Genomic DNA, 17,607 nt, shown 5'->3' on the forward strand with positions numbered 1-17,607 from the left:
GGAGTATTAGCCTGGATGTTGGCAAGCTTTCTGCTCTACTGCAAAGGTCTTCCTGGGAAAGCACCCATTCTTCTCCCTGAGTGTGGTGATTAAGGCACTTGCTGGTGATACGTATGAGTCTGAGTGCTGATGAACAGAGGGAAGAAATGAGCAGTATTCTAGAATCCATCTTGGCTGCTACGCTACCATATAAGCTGGCAAGAGTCACCTCTGTGGTCTGTGCGGTCTCCAATCCAGCTGCAGGGCAACAGTGATGTCGGGGCACAGCCCTTTGGGGCACAGGGGGAGCAGCCCCCCGGTGCAGGTGGGAAGATCAGTATCTCTTTGGGGTTACCTTTGGGGCCAAGGCATGAAACAGGCTCCAGACTTGTTCAGCCTTTCAGGGATAAAGTGCTTCTGGGCACCCCTGAAGCAGAACTCATGAACCAGTAGAACTAGAGGCAAGGCATGTGAGGACATTTGTCCAGCTCAACTCACCCCATTTAAATCAGAGCTGTGTCTTTGCTGACAAATCTCCATTATGTCCACTGACAATATAATGGGGATAGCATTTTTTAACAGGACCTGTTGTGACACGACAAAGGGTAATGGTTTTAATCTAAAAGAGAGTAGATTTAGATTAGACATAAGGAAAAAAATTTACAATGAGAGTAGTGAAGCACTGGCACAGGTTGCCCAGAGAAGTGGTGGATGCCCCATCCCTGGAAACATTCAAGGCCAGGATGGACGGGGCTCTGAGCAACCTGATCTGGTTGGAGATGTCCTTGCTCCTTCCAAGGGGGTTGGACTAGATGATCTTTAAATGTCCCTTCCAACACAAACTATTCTTTTATTCTATGATAATTTTTAAGCACTTTAAACCTCTGATTAAAGCCATAACACAGGTCCTGTTTGCATCATGTAATATCTAAGACCACGACAGAGTACCTGTATCAGTTTGAACCCTAAAAGTTGCTGATGTCTTTGAGGGCAGAACAAGGAGGAAAGTCCTCTCTTGGATCTGCATCCAAGGAAAAAGCACAGACTCACTCACACATCTCGGAGCCGTGCAGGCTGCCTCAGCTGTGCGTTTTCCCCGTTTGTGCTGCCAAATGCACTCACAAGGCAAGACCCAGCTCTCCCCCCGAGCACTTACCAGCCACTCCGTAAATGTCAGCTCAAGCACGGAGGCAACAGACTCTGGAAGAGGAAGCCAACAGCTACGAAGGAGCTGTACCATGCCTGTTGGCAGCCATATAAAAATCAGTGAAAAATAACAGATCCCTAAACAGTAACAAGGGCTTGCTAAAATGTTTGCTGGCTGGTTGTGCTGCATCTCACTGCTGCGACTGCTTGGCCCCAGATCCCCTGGACGCAGCAAGCAGGGTGTTTACAAAACATTTAGCTGAAAGCAAAGAGAATAAGTGCTGTATGCTAACTGCTGCTGCGAGGTGCAGAGATACAAACACGGGTAAAATGGCCCTGCTTTGTGCCTGAATTTCTTTGTGGAAATGCAGACCCCACAATCTACAAATGGTGTGCTGTTCCATGAGCAGCAGAGACAATCTTTTACCTTGCTGCTGCCAAAAGGATCCTAGTCCTCATGCCTGGCTGCCTCCCTACATCCCCATTCCCATCTACGATCCCACCCCTCTTTCATCCTGGCTCGGGTGCTTTTCCCATAAGGAGCCAGTGCAGTTGCTACCCTAAGCAGATAATTACTATTGGGGGAGGTTGGGTTTCTTTTTCTGGGCTGCTTTCTCATAGCTTCAGCCCTCTGAATTGGTTCACTGAGAGCACACTTGGTATCAGAAGGGCACAGGGAAATAGCAGGAGTGCTGGGCGGGAAGGGAGGAGCAGGAGCATTCCCTTACAGCAGCAGTGAGCTATTGCCCAGGCCACCCTCATCCCACTGCAGCCTTAGACATAAACATCTGTGCCACTTAACTCAGCAGCTCAGGGACCTGGGCTCTGACCTGGGTCATGTATGCAGCGTGACCCTACTCCAGCTGGCCAGTTTGACCCCAGTTTCCTTTGGAAGGAGGCCATGCCTTTTCCTCACGCCACCCCACAGACTGCAGAGATCAGCTGCTGTGGTGCTAGGGTTGTTTTTTTGAAGTTTCCAATATGTTTGCTTTCACTGTAAAAGTGGTTTCTTTCGCTTCTTTTTCTCATGTTCAAAAAGAAGTAGACTATTTTTAGGTTTTTTGTTCTCCTTTTGAACTTGCACTTGGGCACCAAGTCAATACCAGAGAATTCTCCTTCAAAAGATGGCTGTCTCAGAAATGAGAGGCAAGGAAGAGGGAACTGAGTGACAGTGGTTCAGCAACTTCTGCACAACGTGCACTGCACCACGTTCAGAAAAGGACATGGGAACCAAAAGTAGGACTTCTAGAAAATTGGGGAACTTAGAATCTACAGCTAAAATCCTCGTCACTTTCCATCTAACTTTGGAGATATGTATTATAATGTTCCTGTGAAGACCCTCACACCCCCCAGGTGTCTGTAGTTCTCTAGGGCAATTTGTGCAATTTCTTCTTTAGTTTTGAAAATGTCCTTGGCTGATAGGCTATGCAGACCAGGGTGTAAGATCTGGGTTGCTCTACTGAGACCTTTACATTGTGGTGTGGGGGTTGCCTGGGGCTAGTATGGGAGAACAAGGGGATGCAGCCATAAATCTGTGGTTACATGGATCAAGGTAGCAGCACAGGTGATGTTTCTGTAACCATGCTGGGGTATTAGGTTCAAGAGAAGAGATAAATGAGTCATTTGTGTAATCAGCTATGTCACTAAAATTATCAAGGACAAGACGGGCTGAAGGAAGGAGTTCATCCCTGACATGCTGAGGTCCTCTGTGGGTGCCACACTGAGAGAAACCGAGGGGCAGTTTCTGGAGGTCTCTTATCACGTGGTACAAGGAATTACAGACTGTTGTCCCTCACAAAGAGCCAGGTCCCTTTAGCACCTCTGAAAAATGAGGTGATTTTTATCCAGGTGACTGATTACAGATTTAGACACTTGTAATTTTAAAATATTGGTCCAGTTTAGGAGTGAAGAAAAAAAAATACTGTCCAATAACATGATTGCGAAATGAAGGGGTTTTGGGCAAGGTAAACTGTCATGTGTTAGCTTGCTTCTAAAACCAAACTTGTTTCTGTGTTTCTGTGGGAAATCAGGGGATGTTATAAACTGAGTCATGCAGTTATTGACCTTAGCAAGCACAGAGGCGATATAAATAGAGAAACACTGGTGAGCCTTGGACAGAAGAAGAGATTGAGAGATCTTCCAGCAAGGGCTCATAGGACAGCGAGGCAAAGATGAAGACAAAAACCCTTCCTTTCCTTGGGTTACTATGTGTCGCATGTTCCTGTGCTTTCCCAGTGGTTCCAGAAAAGGAAGAGATGCAGTTTGCTAAGGTAAGGACTACAGACAGAACTTAAGAAATAATTTATTGTGAAAATGAATGCAGTGATGTATTAGTGATGTAGAATATATTATTAACAGCTATCTGCGTTTGAAAATAAATGTTTATGTTCTAAACTGTTGCTTTTTCTTCCCCATCAGAAATATCTGGAAAATTTTTACGATTTTAAAGAAGAAAAAAATTCTTTCTTTAAATCAAATAACATCAATCGCATGTCTGACAAAATCCGAGAAATGCAGTCGTTCTTTGGGCTAGAGGTGACTGGGGAGTTGAATCATAAGACGCTGGACATGATGAAGCAGCCTAGATGTGGAATACCAGACGTCCGTTCATACAGCACCTTCCCACGTAGCCCTAGGTGGAATAAAGAAGATGTGACATATCGGTAACAAATGTTAAAGTGTGTTTCTCTGTACACCACTGGGAAGCTTTGTGAATGCTAGGCAGAAGTAATACCAACTTTACTATTTGTTCCTGTATTTATCCTCATAAAAGCCTCATTCAGGACGAAAGGGCCATGAACGTGGGGACTACTATCTTTTTCTTTGGGCTTCCAAATAGTAATGAAAGTACCAAACTAGGAGTTTATATTAGTTAACAGCCTACTAAATAATATACTCAGTAGACAGAAGGGATACAACTGACAGTCTATATGTTGGGATTTCTGAAAGAAATCTGTGAAAACTTCCTCTGTTATGTAAGCAAATAGTTTGAAAATAAACAACTTGAAACATGGAAATAATAATAACCAATGATTAAAATATTCGACCTTGATACTATATGCCCCAGCTGCATGTGATTTGGTTGCTTTTAATTCCTTTCTCCTTATTTCACAGGATTTTGAACTACACTCCAGACATGCTACAAGCTGATGTAGAGGAAGCAATTGCAAAAGCCTTCCAGCTCTGGAGCAGTGTCACCCCTTTGAGATTCACCAGGCTCTACAGTGGTCAAGCAGATATAATGATCTCCTTTGCAGCTGGATGTAAGGAGACTCCCTTTCCTGGGAATGATAAGTATTTGTCACTTTTTCTTACAGAGACAATGAAAAATATAACTTTTTTTTCTCCCTTTTTTTCAGTTCATAATGACTTCTATTCCTTTGATGGTCCAGGAGGAACTCTGGCTCATGCCTATGCCCCCGGTAGCGGGATAGGAGGAGATGCCCACTTTGATGAAGATGAAAACTGGACTAAATTTACTACCTATAGTGGTAGGTAACCTTAAATATTGCATAGCTTGTTTTTCATTAGACGTTGTTGTCTTGAAGACATTGTAAAGTTACAGATCCCATGGCAGTAGTTCCAGTATTTACTGAGATGTAACATGTCAGTGTAATGTACAGGCTGCATTTGTAGCTCCAGTGAAGGAAATGAGATTAGCCTGGAACAGCAGTATTGGGCAAATCATGACACTGCAAGGCAGGGAATTTCACCCTTAGGTAACGGCCTTAAAAGTTGTGATATTGAGCTCTTGCTCTTTTTTTTCTTTCCCCCTGATTTAAAGTGATGTAAATTATTTAACTTCTACAAAGGAAAAATAAATCTTGAGTTTGTTGATAAATATAATTAAATATAATAGTGAAATATTCTGGTTTCCAGCAATGTCCAGGGATGATGCTACGTGTTGCTGGTCTTTGTGAAGTAGTTACCAGGTGAATTACATGTCCTTCATGATTCCCAAAATCTGACTAGATTACTAAAATGTTCTCACCCAGCTTTCAGTCATTATTAATATTAAAGAAACTTTGATTCTTTGTTGGCAGGAAAATTTCTGCAACATGAGGAAAAACTGTCCCCAGATTGTTTTCTCTGCGAGAAATAAATGCTTATAATTCAAAACTCTTTTCTTCTCCAGGATGCCAGAGAACTTCTTACTTCGGACATAGTTAGATTTTGCTGTTTTATTAAGACCATGAATGATACATCATGCAGGACTGGATGGCAGCTGTATACTACTGTAATGCAAAAAAAAAAATATCTAGTGTTTGTTCTTTGTGTTGAATTTTATTTTAGGATACAACTTATTTCTCGTTGCTGCTCATGAGTTGGGCCATTCACTAGGTCTTGGTCATTCCAATGTCTTCGGTGCTTTGATGTATCCTATATACATGGCCAGGGATACAAGGGACTACAGGCTTCCTCAGGATGATATTGATGGCATTCAGGCCCTCTATGGTAAGCAAGAAGCATCATTTTTTTTTTGTGAATGATGGATAAACATTTATAATTAATTTTACCCAACAGCGAAAATGTACTGAACTTTCTACTGCAAGAAGGATACTGAGGTTTAATTTCCTGATATTATTTTTGAGCAAATCTCTTCATTTCTTTGTGGCTAAGAGTCTACATCTGCAAAATGGAATCTGTGGGCTGTATCCATGCCAGTAAGTTAAAAGGTCCAAGAGACTTTCTCCATTGATACCAGAGGAACAGCCCACATCTGTAGTATTAAACTCTCTTCTCTTCCACAAAAGGGTGATCACAATGCACAACTGCCCTTTGGAAACGGTGTTTGCTCTACATTAACTCCTGACCACATACAGATTGAGAGACCAATGGCTTGTCCAGGCAAAACAATGCCAGAGACCATTTTAAGAGTCAGCACAACAGATAGCCAAGTTAAATTGCCCAGGAACTTCCCCTGGAATTAATTTACTAGTTAAGTTTTAACCTTAAAAAAAAATATGCATTTGGCTCCATATGGTACATCCTGAAGCTCTGCAACATGAAACACTAATTCACCTTCTGATTCCACACTTATCTATTTCCCAAAGGGCCCCCCAGGGAATCTCCTGCACTTCCAACAAAAGTTTTTCCCCCACAAGAACCAACTGAAATTACACGTACAGAAGCACCAACTGAAATGTCACCCCGGGAAGAACCAACAGAAACAACACCCTCCAAAATCCCCACAAGACCAGATGACTGTGACCCTCATTTGGCTTTTGATGCTATCACCACTCTTCGTGGGGAAATACTGTTCTTCAAAGGCAGGTAAGAGCTTTCATTTCTAGCAACATTTTTTGCGAGACTCACGAAGGAAAAGCATAAATTTCAGTTCAAAGAATTTACCTTCCCTGGTTACAAAGGAAGCTATTTCTTTCTGAAAGTATTAAGGCAACTTTCCAAAATTTTACTAGCTCAGCAGGGCCGGGTGAGTAATACGGTTTACTAACAGGTGAGTAAAATATTTTAAGCCATCATATATCATCACCCATGTCTGTTAAGATTGTGCAAGGCTCTATAAGCCCAGTGTAATTCCTCAGACTGCAGCTGCTTCACGTGCAGCGCTGTCCTTATCATACCTTGTCCCCATGCCCGGGTCAGGGAGCTGTGGAAAATGTCACTGGTGACTTTTGGTAGTACTCTGACCTAGAAGTCCACACTGGACCAGTGCCTTGTACTGTCTGGAGGGAGCCTCTGCTGTTACAGATGTCCACTTTTTGGGCACTGTAGTAGACTGTTGGCTGGGCACTTCCACCCTGGTGAGGGAGAATAGCATGTCAGGCCCAGGCTTTCACCCAGTTCTTGGGTTGGTAATTATGTTTTGATTGAACAAGGTTCCTTTGATGATGTGGGTCTGATTTCTCTCCTAAAACATATGATGAATAATTGTAGTTCAAAAACATAATAATTTTCAGTGAAGGAAGGAGCAGTTGTCCCTTAAATTGGGTTTCAACATGTTAAGAATGTTTAATGAACATTTGTAAGCAAACTGAAATTAAGAACACAACTGTACCTACCTGCATGAGGCATGGTGAAGACAAAGCTTCAATTATCAGCACTACCACAGGCATCATGTGTTGTCTTGGGCAAGCCATCAGGGTTCCAGTGGAGAGGTCTATAGGGCCACCAGCTCTAGGTGCCCCTGTTTGTGCCGAGGGGTTGGACAAGATGACCTTCAGAGGTCCCTTCCAACCTCAACCACTCTGTGACCTCAAAGCAACCTATCGTAAAGGACAAATGTCTATGAGGGAGCAGGGCAAAACAAAGCCCTGCAGCCTGAAAGGCATGACATGTCTGCCTCATAGGAAGGACTGGCACCCAGACAGGAAGGTTTAAAGTGCATTTCTGTGCTGCTGATCTCCTAGTGAAATATGAATAATGAAACCCTGCTGTTTTCATTCCTATCAATCAGCTATGTCTGGCGCAAAAGTCCATATTTCTCAAACATTGAGCATGACACCATCTCTTCGTTCTGGCCATCACTGGCAGCTGGTTTTGATGCTGCTTATGAGGTTGACAAGAAGGATCGAGTGTTATTTTTTAAAGGTATTTGTCTTAAATTTCCATCAGTCCTTTTTATGAATGAATTAAGTTACAGTAGTATTGTTAATTTTTTTGTAATAGTAATGGAAGCAATATTATACTAATACTAATGCAAGACATTCTTAATATTTAAATCTATTTTCATTTTGAAAACTCTGTTACTGTCATTAACTAATGCTTCACAACAGCCCTGTACAACATATTACTCTTCCTTTGCTGGTCAGAGAGAAGATCATAGCTGAGATAAAAACAATTATCTGCATTAAGTTATTGAAATACATTTTTAAAGGTGACAAGCACACCTAGCAAATATGTTGAGTTTTAACTCTTAAGTATATAATACTCTAACGACTATAAAAAGGGGAAAATCCAACAGCTCTGAAGTATTCAAACTTACATGTGCCCTAGAGGGTCATGTTCACAGCTAGATATCTGTGCTATTTAGGGGAATTTACTACCCAGAAAGCTCTGGGTCTTTGATGGGGCTCAGCCTCCTCGGGGATCCCTACTAACTTTTTCTGTTTTACCTGCAGACAACGAGTACTGGGCTGTCAGTGGCTACAGTATAGAGTCAGGCTTCCCCAAGCCGATCCAGAACCTGGGCTTCCCCACCAGTGTTGGGAAAATTGACGCAGCTGTTCATGATCAAAATACCAAGAAAACCTATTTCTTTGTAGGCAACAAGTATTGGAGGTAAGGCTCATTCCTCTTTTGTACTGCAAATAATAAAAACAGCTTTTAAAATCCCAAGTATTTGTACAGTACGTTCATGTAAGTATTTGTACTTGCATTCATGACCTTTTGTTGTCAGCCTTCTCAGCTGTTGTAAAGCTGAAACTCAGAGACAGTTACTCAAGCTGTTTTATAGAATAAAGTCTGTAACCTCTGAGATAAAAACAACATCTATTTACTCTTGCTAGTCTGTCATTAACAGACAAATGAGCTTTGTTTATTCATTAAGAAGTAGTATTACATTAACTTAGTATAAAAAGATAGTAGAGTAGAATTTGTCATGTCATGTATTCATTCAGTAGCTATTAAGTGTCAAAAGTGCTCTCTGAAATTTATAAATGACAAATCTTTCAAGAAAGCTATGGAAGGAGGTTAAAATATTTACTTTTTAAGAAACAGTTTAGCTAAACTGTGATGCTAGCCCTAATAATTAATCTGTAGTATTATCCTGAAAAAGCATTATTACACCAGCTGTTTTCATTCCACTCATGAGGTCACTTCATAGATTAGATGCTGTAAAATTAAAATATTCAATTTTAATAACTATTTAAGTTTTTTACTCAGTATAAGCCCCATCCAGCCTTATTATCAGTCTCAGAGAATGGAAGTCAACTATTTAATCTGAAGTTCTGAAAACAACTTTGCATAGGCCACTAAAGATGTGAATATTCACACAGCCAGGATTTGTACAGTTCTGTGAGATCACAGAGGCTCACACTTACTGGATTTTAATCTGAGAATAGACTTATTTAGTAAAAATTCCACCTAGTTTCAAAACTGAGCATTGAACATCATATACTTGTTTCTTGTTTTCATGCAATTTCTTTATTTAGTTTCAATGAAAATACTCAATCAATGGAAATGGGATATCCAAGAAAAATAGCAGCTGACTTCCAAGGAATTGGCCACGCAGTTGATGCTGCCCTTCAGAAAAATGGTAAATAAATTAAAATGTAATTAAAAACAAAACAAAAGGCCACCAACCAAAGCCAAAAAGTATATCCTTCAAATGCATATATATATATGAAATGTTTCTGCTGATATTTTTTAATCACTCAAGAAAATAGCAAGTGTATATCAATATGCATACAAAAAGGAAATGCTAATTTGCCAATATTTTGTCCTTCCAATTCTAGGACATTTTTACTTTTTCCATGGATCAAACCAGTATGAAGTTGACATTAAGAACAAGAAACTCATCCGTAAAATGAAGAGCAACAGCTGGTTTAATTGCTAAAAATATTAAATGTAGTGCAGGGCTGTATTTGTACCAGAAATGTGTTTTTTGTGTTCCTTGGTTATAAACAATATCAGTCAGCTGTTATTGTGCATCTGAGTCTAAAATGATGGCCTGTGATAAACCTAATTTAAAACTTTAAAGATGTAAAACTTAATGTACAGTTTTAATTTATTTTTTTTTCCAACTATTTATTAGTCAAGTTGTTTTTGGATAATAAAGTATTTTACTCAAGTATAACAGCGTTCATGAGTTCTGGTTCAGCCCGCTGCAGACAAAGTATCTGATATAACCACGTGCAAGCCTGAATGGCACCAGGACCCCACTGCCAGTTTTAGCGGGGCTTAGTGTGCATAGAGGGGAAGTGAAAGAGAAGCAGAAGGATGTCGGCAGTTTTGGCAGGCAATAAGAAATGATCTGGGGGACAGAGGAGGGAAATGACACTCAGGAACAACGTGGGGGAGGCAAAAGAGGTAGAAGGAGATCTTACATGATGGTGTGGGAAGGGCTATGGAGAGACTGGTGGCTGTGACGTCACCTGTCAAGACTCCATAGCACGGGGACAGAGGGATCAGGGCATGGATGGGGACAGGTGCCTGCTGGTAGATGGGGAACATGGCAATGGGCTGAGAGGGCCTGTGATCCAGTGACACTGTGGGTGGTTTTGGTGGGCAGGTACAGCAGGACATGAGTAGGGTAGGTGTCTGGTTTGGAGATGGAGGAAGCAAGGAAGCAGAGTGGGAAGTGATGGAGATATGGTCATGAGGTCCCAGGGAGTCAGAGGATTACCTCTGCTGAGCTGTGACCATGTGCCATGGTAACAGAGTCAGGGCTGATGGTCCAGCTCACAGCACTGGACAAGAACCGCTAACAAGAACTGCTTCCCAGAGCAAACAAGTCAAAGCAATAGGAAAAAACTACCAGAGACAAATCCTCCAGAGGAAGAGTGATGAGACACAGACAAAAGCTCATGCACTTCCTCTGTCTACCTTGTTTGCGTCCCCCCTACAGAGCAATAGCTCAGTGATTAAAACACCCCTTGGCTTATATGAAAGCTTGGCTGAAGTTCGTTGTCTCCTTGAAGGGATTTGATCCCATGTCTCACAACACTGCTGTGATGATGTGCGTGTACAAGGAAATCAACTCCTTTCTCGTTATTCCTCTTTCTCTAGCAGAATTGGCAAAGGTAGCAAGAGGGGATGGGAATGGCTGATGAGGACAGTCTTCCAGTTACCACAGCTCAGACCCTGTTAGGCAGATGTGGGATTTGCTCCCAGTCTTCTGCACAGGGCAGATCCGTCAGACACCTGGTCAAAACACCTACTAACATCTGTCACACCATCCATCAGGGCCAGAGGAAGCCACGTGTCTCCTACTGTACCCACAGATCCACTGTGCTAGCAGACAAGATCGAGGACGGGCAGCCAAGATTCTGCCATGTCTGATCTCGGAAAACCTTTTCTCTTCCATGTTCTGCTCCTCATGGATGCTTTGTACCATGCTAGGTATACACTGAGCATCACTAAAGCAAGGCCTAAAACCAAGGTGAGAAATTAAGCCGTGAATCTCAGCAGAGCTTAGACATCATGTAGGGACTGAACAGCTCAGCATTGCCAGAAGAGCAGTGGTGCACCATGGTGAAGTCATGGAGTGACAAGTGGGTGAGCTCACCTGGCAGTACTCCAGGTAGGGCAGAGACACAGGAAAACTGGTGCTGCCCCAACATCTCCCAGTATCTTTCTCAATAGCTTGTGCTTGTACCCAGTTTGTCCAGAAGAAACTTCAGTCCAAGGACTTTAGATGCCTCCAGGGTTAGGCAGGGCATTAGCGAGTACAGCTTGTACACAAATAAGAGTTAACTCCCTTTGATTTTAAAAGTGCCTACACACTTTGATATCATAATTAGATACCTGCTTGTATGTGAAGGCTACCTTCAGAAATCAGGGCTTTAGGCTCTGGTTGTTGGCTGAGACTTGAAAGTGGTTTAGGAGGAACCAAAAAGAACATTTCAGCAATGGTGAAGCAGAACATTCAGGATGTTTATGATGATGCACCTCAGCCATTGTATTAACTTATTTCTCTTATAAAGCTGGTACTGTTTTTTAGCTATGACCTCAAGGAAATAGCTAAATTAAAATACTTCCCCAACTTCCAGGTATTAATTAGCTTAAACTACTAGCATCTGAAAAATGAATGATATTTACTTGACTGTGGAGGAGAATCTAGCAAGTGTCCTGTGTTTTGGTCTAACTTGGACCATAAATGGAAGACAACATGGCATGGATTTCACCTGGATAAGGGGACTGGTGAGATGTATTAACCACGGATTTTTCCATCTGTATTTCTGCTTTGTCAACGTCTTAAACTTTAGCAACAAAGGAACATTAATTCTGATTTGGGAAAAGCAATGATATTCCTGGCAAATGGTATACTAACACGTAATTCAGATGGGTTTGGAAACAGGAGTGCTGGAGCTGCCTGTCTACACTTAGTGGGCAGGAGAAGATTTCTTGTAAAGATGATTTTGTTATAACTCATAAATGATTGCTGGAATTAAAGACTTCTTGGATACTAGCAGGGGAAATTCAAGTACACTTTCCCTGGAATCTGAGACTAGGCATGCAAAAACCTCAGTTACGTCTGAAACTCTTGTCCCAGTCCCAACCTCTTGCACATAAAATCCCAGGCAAAAAATCTTAATGACTTCACTGACAGTTTAACAGGGCCCTTATGGAGTATTAGCTGTGTGAGCTTGTAACACAAAAATGTCAGGAGCACAAGAACCAAAAATATTCTGGGGAGCATCTGCTCTCCTGACACTTCAGTCACACATACTGGGCACTTCTAAATGCTACAGCAAAGCAACAGGATCCAGACCTAGACATAGAGTCATAGAATAGTTAGGATTGGAACTCCCCTGCAAGGAGCAGAGACATCTCCAACCAGATGAGGTTGCTCAGAGCTTCATCCAACCTGGCCTTGAACGTTTCCAGGGATGTGGCATCCACCACCTCTCTGGGCAACCTATGCCAGTGTTACACCACCCTCAGTGTAAAAATTTTTTTCCTTCTATCTAGTCTGAATCTACCTCCCCCTGTTTTAAAACCATTACCCCTCATCCTACCACAACAGGTCCTGCTAAAGTGTTTCTCCCTGTCTTTCCTATAGGCCCCCTTTAGGTACTGGAAGGCCACTGTAAGGTCTCCACAGAGCCTTCTTTTCTCCAGGCTGAACAGCCCCAACTCTCTCAGCCTGTCCTCATAGGAGAGATGCTCCAGCCCTCTTATCATCTTTGTGGCCCTCCCCTGGACTTGCTCCAACAGGTCCACGTCCTTCTTATGTTGGGGGCTCCAGAACTGGACACAGTACTGCAGGTGGGGTCTCACCAGAGCGGAGTAGAGGGGCCGAATCATCTCCCTTGACCTACTGGCCACGCTTCTTTTGATGCAGCCATTCAATAGCTCAATTACAAGAACTTGTTTTACAGCTGGAAGACCTGTTTAGTCCCACTTGTAGCAGCTGTCACATGCTGGTTTTTTGGAAAGGAGAATGAGTGTGTTACACAGAAGTCTTTTGAGATATTGTGACAAGGATCTTCTACATTTCTGACCTGATTTTCTGTAGTTGCAGAGGAAATGTGCAAATATATATCTAATGCTGTTCTTTCTGGCTGGGATTTAAGATCTTTCTGAGCAAGTTTTGCAAACAAGCAAAACTTCAATCACAGGAGCAGATGGCACTGCCACAGGCAAGGAGAAAATGAAGAATTAATCTGCCAGGAGGCCCTGAATACTCAGTGCTGGAGAGCAAGGGTGACCCGTGTGCAAGCTGACTGGGACAAGAGGAGCCCTGTCAGTGAATCAGCATTACCGTGCTGGAGATGAATGACTGTTATATAAAAGCTAGAAGTAGGTCACACACTCATCTTCATCAGCAATACGATATTTTAAGGCAAGGTTTGTGCAGCCAGGTCTGAGTGTTTGCAGCACAGCCAGGAAGGAGGTGCCGAAGGCGCTGAGTTAAGCATCACTCATTGACAGCACAGGCTGAAGCTGCAGTTTTGCAGCTCAGAAGCTTTCCCTTGCATGGATCTGCTCTTCCAAGTTTTGGTGAGGTGGCCTGCACTGCTGCCAGAGTCCAGCCTGGCCAGGACACTGAGAGTGCATAAGGCAGCAGAGGGGGCAGTTTCAAGCTCCACGTAATTAAGTCCTTGCCCTCTGTAGAACAAACAACCTAGTTACATCCTGTTGAGGCTCTACAAGACATTCTTTCACTTTCCTTTTCTCTATACTACAGAAAGCATTAGTTTTTAAATATATAAACTGTCCATTAGCAATAATCTTGCCCAAAAAGAAGCAAATTTTAACACATCCATTCAGTGTCACACATCTTTCTGGTAGAGCTAGCAGGGGCTGGGGCCAAGGGAATGCATCCAAGGGAGAAGATTGACTCTGAAAGAGGGAAAGATAAGGGAAATCTTAAGAGACTATCCAGAGACTTTTAAAGATCAAAAGATGAAGAACATAGCAATTTTTGCACTCATTTCTCTAAACAAAGCAAGAGATTGTCATTATATGTGTACTACTTCTGGATGAAGTCACCTCAAAGGATGACATCAAAGAATAACTCTGTGGTTATGGAATTTTCTTCATAAAGCATAGTCTAGGTGATTGAAAAATGCTCGAGGAGGTGATTGATCTCTTGAGAGTAATGGTGAATAGTGTCAAGAAAAGTGAGAAGGAGGCTGACAGAGTAGCAAAAGGATGCATTTGAGCAGCTGCTAATCAGAAAACTGTATAAATTTTATCAGTAGCTTCCTAGATGGTTTTGATGGCCTCTGATGGCCCTTTCATTAGAGAGAAAGACGTGTAAGGAAAATTTATCAAGTCCTACAGGCTGGAAAGTTAATTCTTTCCTCTAGAACCATGGAGACACTGTGCACACAGAGACACTGTGTGGGAAGAGAACAAAGTTGGAAAGATACAGTGGGTCTGTAAGTACCAGAAGCTATTTCCACACAGTGGTATTGTGAGTGTGTAAGCTTCACAGGAGAACTTTGCACCAAATTTTTAGGTTGATCTCATCCACTCAGTTAGGGGCACCTAATGTAATTATGTGAGTAGAGTCATTATCAAAAGCTCCCTCAAGGGATTTCTTCCCCTTGGCTCATTTGTCCCAGTTCTGGGTCATTCCCTGAGCCTGTCCATCTCCTTCTAGGACCAGGGAGAGGTCCTCTGCCCTAATGCAAATACGTCGGTTAAGTGTCTGCTCACAGGGTAGGAATTCAGTCCTCAGTGACCAGACAACCCCCACAGAGTCCCACCAGCCTTGCCACGATCTGGCGCTGTTTCAGCTGCCCAGGCCTTGCAGTCTCCCGTTTCCCGCTGCAGATGGCCACAAGGCATGCGGTGCTCTGGGGATCCTTCTGGTACCAACACAGTGGTCTTCAGCAGGAAAAAAAATATAGCAAATATCTCAAGTGTACAATATATTTATAATCTCTGCTTTCACAGCTCTATTATCCTGCCAGATCTGTGGAAGGGGATTTATTTCACTGCACATGCAACATCTCACCTGTCCTGCAATGCTGCAGGTGTACCCTAAATCCTGAGTCAGCCTGACACTGAGAAGTCTCAGATACAGAAGGCTGTCCAATGGCTGTAGACATCTCTCTTCAGGATTCCCAGGACCTTCACCATCACCTCTAGTTTGTCCTTATTTGTGGCAGTGCATAGAGGGTGGATGAGGCATGAAGCAAAAATGGACTCAATGCTAGAATAGACCTGATGTTGAGTCTCAGCAGTTGTCATATTTCAGCCCCAATCAGGACCAGACTACGCAGTTTCTCTCTCACTCCCCCCACCCTCCAAGAGAATAGGGAGAGATAATATAAGAAAAACAGCTCGAGGTTTGAGATAAGGACAGGGAGAAAATCCTTAAAGTTACCATTACAGGCAAAATAGACTCGATTTGGGGATAACTATTCATTTATTACTACAAACAAAGCAGGATAATGAGACAGAGAACAAGATAACCTCCCCCCACCCCTCCCTCTTCCCGGCTTAACATTATCTCTACTACCTTCCCCCCGCCCTGAGCGACACAGGGGGGAAGAGGGAATGAGGGTCATGGCCAGTTCATCACGCATTGTTTTACGCCGCTGCTTCATCATCAGGGGAAGAACTCCTCACATTCCTCCCCTGCTCCTTTGTAGGGTACCTCCCAAGGGCCACAGTCCTTCATGAAACTGCTCCGGCGTGGGTCATTTCTTCCAAGGGGTGCAGTTCCTCCAGAACAGCTGCCCCAGCGCGGGCCCTCCATGGGCCACAGCCTCCTTCAGGCATCCGCCTGCCCCGGTGTGGGGTCCTCCATGGGCTGCAGGTGGATGTCTGCTCCTCCGTGGACCTCCATGGGCTGCAGGGGGACAACCTGCTCCACCATGGTCATCACCACAGGCTGCAGGGGAATCTTGGACAGGAGCAGCATTACTCCTCCCCCTCCTCCTTCACTGACCTTGGCATCTGCAGCCATTCCTCTCACAAGAAATTATTCGCAATTGGCTCAGGCAGACACCTCTCAGGTTCTCTTCACATCTCCTTTCCACTTCTTGCAGCCGGGCCAAGTCGGGCCCAGTTGGCCTCCCAGCGGGACGCCAGAGGGTGAGAGCCACAAGGCTCGTGTCTCCTCCTCTCTGCCCCCGCTCAGCATCTTCACATCTTCTCTCTCCTTTTTCTTCTTCCTGATTTTTTTTTCCCCTTCTTAAATACATTATCGCAGAGGCATTATCAGGAAACATTCTGCTACCAAACGGCTTGGCCCTGGCCAGCGGCGGGTCCGCCCTAGGCCCAGTCAAGTCCACTGAACAAAGGGAAGCAACTTCTAGAAGCTTCTTACAGAAGCTGCCACCATAGCCCCCTCCCCACTAAATAAAACCAGAACAGCAGTTCTTATGGCAATGGCAAACACGGAGAACAGAGGACCCTCTCCTCTGAAGGGGAAAGCCGTCAAAGAGTTTGATCCAGAAAAACTCAGTGCTTTAAAAAAAATTATAAGTGTAGCAGAAAGAGACTGAAATATGAAGTAACTGGGCAATTCTCTGAGAACAGTGGAAATGGCTGGGTAAAAGTGACATGCAAACACCTTGTCTCAATTTTTATAATGAGTTTAGCTATGCTGAGAAAAGTGTTTTCATTTCCTTGCGGAACTTCCACATTTTCCTGCAGACAAAAGGAGGTTTCATCCAGGTGAGAACTGTATCAAAGAAAAAAAGCACTGCTTCAGCAAGCAGGGAGTTTTATCATTAAGCTTCTAATTTCGAAGGACTCTACCAAAAGCAGAGATGACGACACTATAATAATCTCCAAAATCATAGAATCATAGAATCTTAAGGTTGAAAGAGACCTCCAAGATCATCACATCCAACCGTCAACCCAACACCACCATGCCTACTAAAACATGTCCTGGTTTAGTAGGCATGGTGGTGTCTACACGTTCTTTGAACACCTCCACGGATGGTGACTCCACCACTTCCTTGGGCAGCCTGTTCCAGTGCCTGATCACTCTTTCAGTAAATAAGTGTTTCCTAATATTCAATCTAAACCTCCCCTGCCACGACTTGAGGCCATTTCCTCTCATCCTATCACAAGTTACTTGGGAGAAGAGACCAACACCCACCTCCCTACAACCTCCTTTCAGGCAGTTGCAGAGAGCAATGAGCTCTCCCCTCAGCCTCCTCTTCTCCAGACTAAACAATCCCAGTTCCCTCAGCCACTCCTTATAAGACGTGCTCCAGACCCCTCACCAGCTTCGTTGCCCTTCTCTGGACGCATTCCAGCAACTTAACATTCTTCTTGTACTCAGGGGCGCAGAAGTACATGCTCCTGTACAGACAACTACAAAAAAAAACCCTAGAATTTTTTTTTTCCTGCTTCTAGTCTACAGTCCAGCAACCTCCCGAGAATGTT

At 43.4% G+C, this 17,607-nt stretch overlaps 1 protein-coding gene across 2 annotated transcripts; it reads left to right on the forward strand.

The window, feature by feature from the left end:
• Positions 1–3,296: 3,296 nt before the first annotated feature.
• LOC104474429 (stromelysin-1) lies at positions 3,297–9,643 on the forward strand. Of its 2 annotated transcripts, none has more exons than XM_010120225.2 (10): positions 3,297–3,395; positions 3,544–3,788; positions 4,240–4,388; positions 4,485–4,616; positions 5,419–5,580; positions 6,180–6,399; positions 7,544–7,677; positions 8,208–8,367; positions 9,240–9,343; positions 9,543–9,643. In XM_010120225.2, exons 1-10 carry the CDS (start codon positions 3,297–3,299, stop codon positions 9,641–9,643), a joined length of 1,506 nt encoding a protein of 501 aa, XP_010118527.1. The 2 variants fall into 2 exon arrangements, with proteins under 2 accessions (XP_010118527.1, XP_086598659.1); XM_086742533.1 differs by having other exon boundaries at positions 6,231–6,399.
• Positions 9,644–17,607: the final 7,964 nt, after the last annotated feature.

This window comes from Chlamydotis macqueenii, chromosome 1 (assembly GCF_036417535.1).
Source record: "Chlamydotis macqueenii isolate bChlMac1 chromosome 1, bChlMac1.mat, whole genome shotgun sequence".
In the NCBI taxonomy this organism is placed as follows: Eukaryota; Metazoa; Chordata; class Aves; order Otidiformes; family Otididae; genus Chlamydotis; species Chlamydotis macqueenii.

Coding starts and splice junctions, on each gene's coding strand:
- LOC104474429 (XM_010120225.2), top strand. CDS start 3,297: ATGAAGACAAAAACCCTTCCTTTCCTTGGGTTACTATGTGTCGCATGT. Junction 3,396..3,543: donor AAGAGATGCAGTTTGCTAAG/GTAAGGACTACA, acceptor CTTCCCCATCAG/AAATATCTGGAAAATTTTTA. Junction 3,789..4,239: donor AAAGAAGATGTGACATATCG/GTAACAAATGTT, acceptor CTTATTTCACAG/GATTTTGAACTACACTCCAG.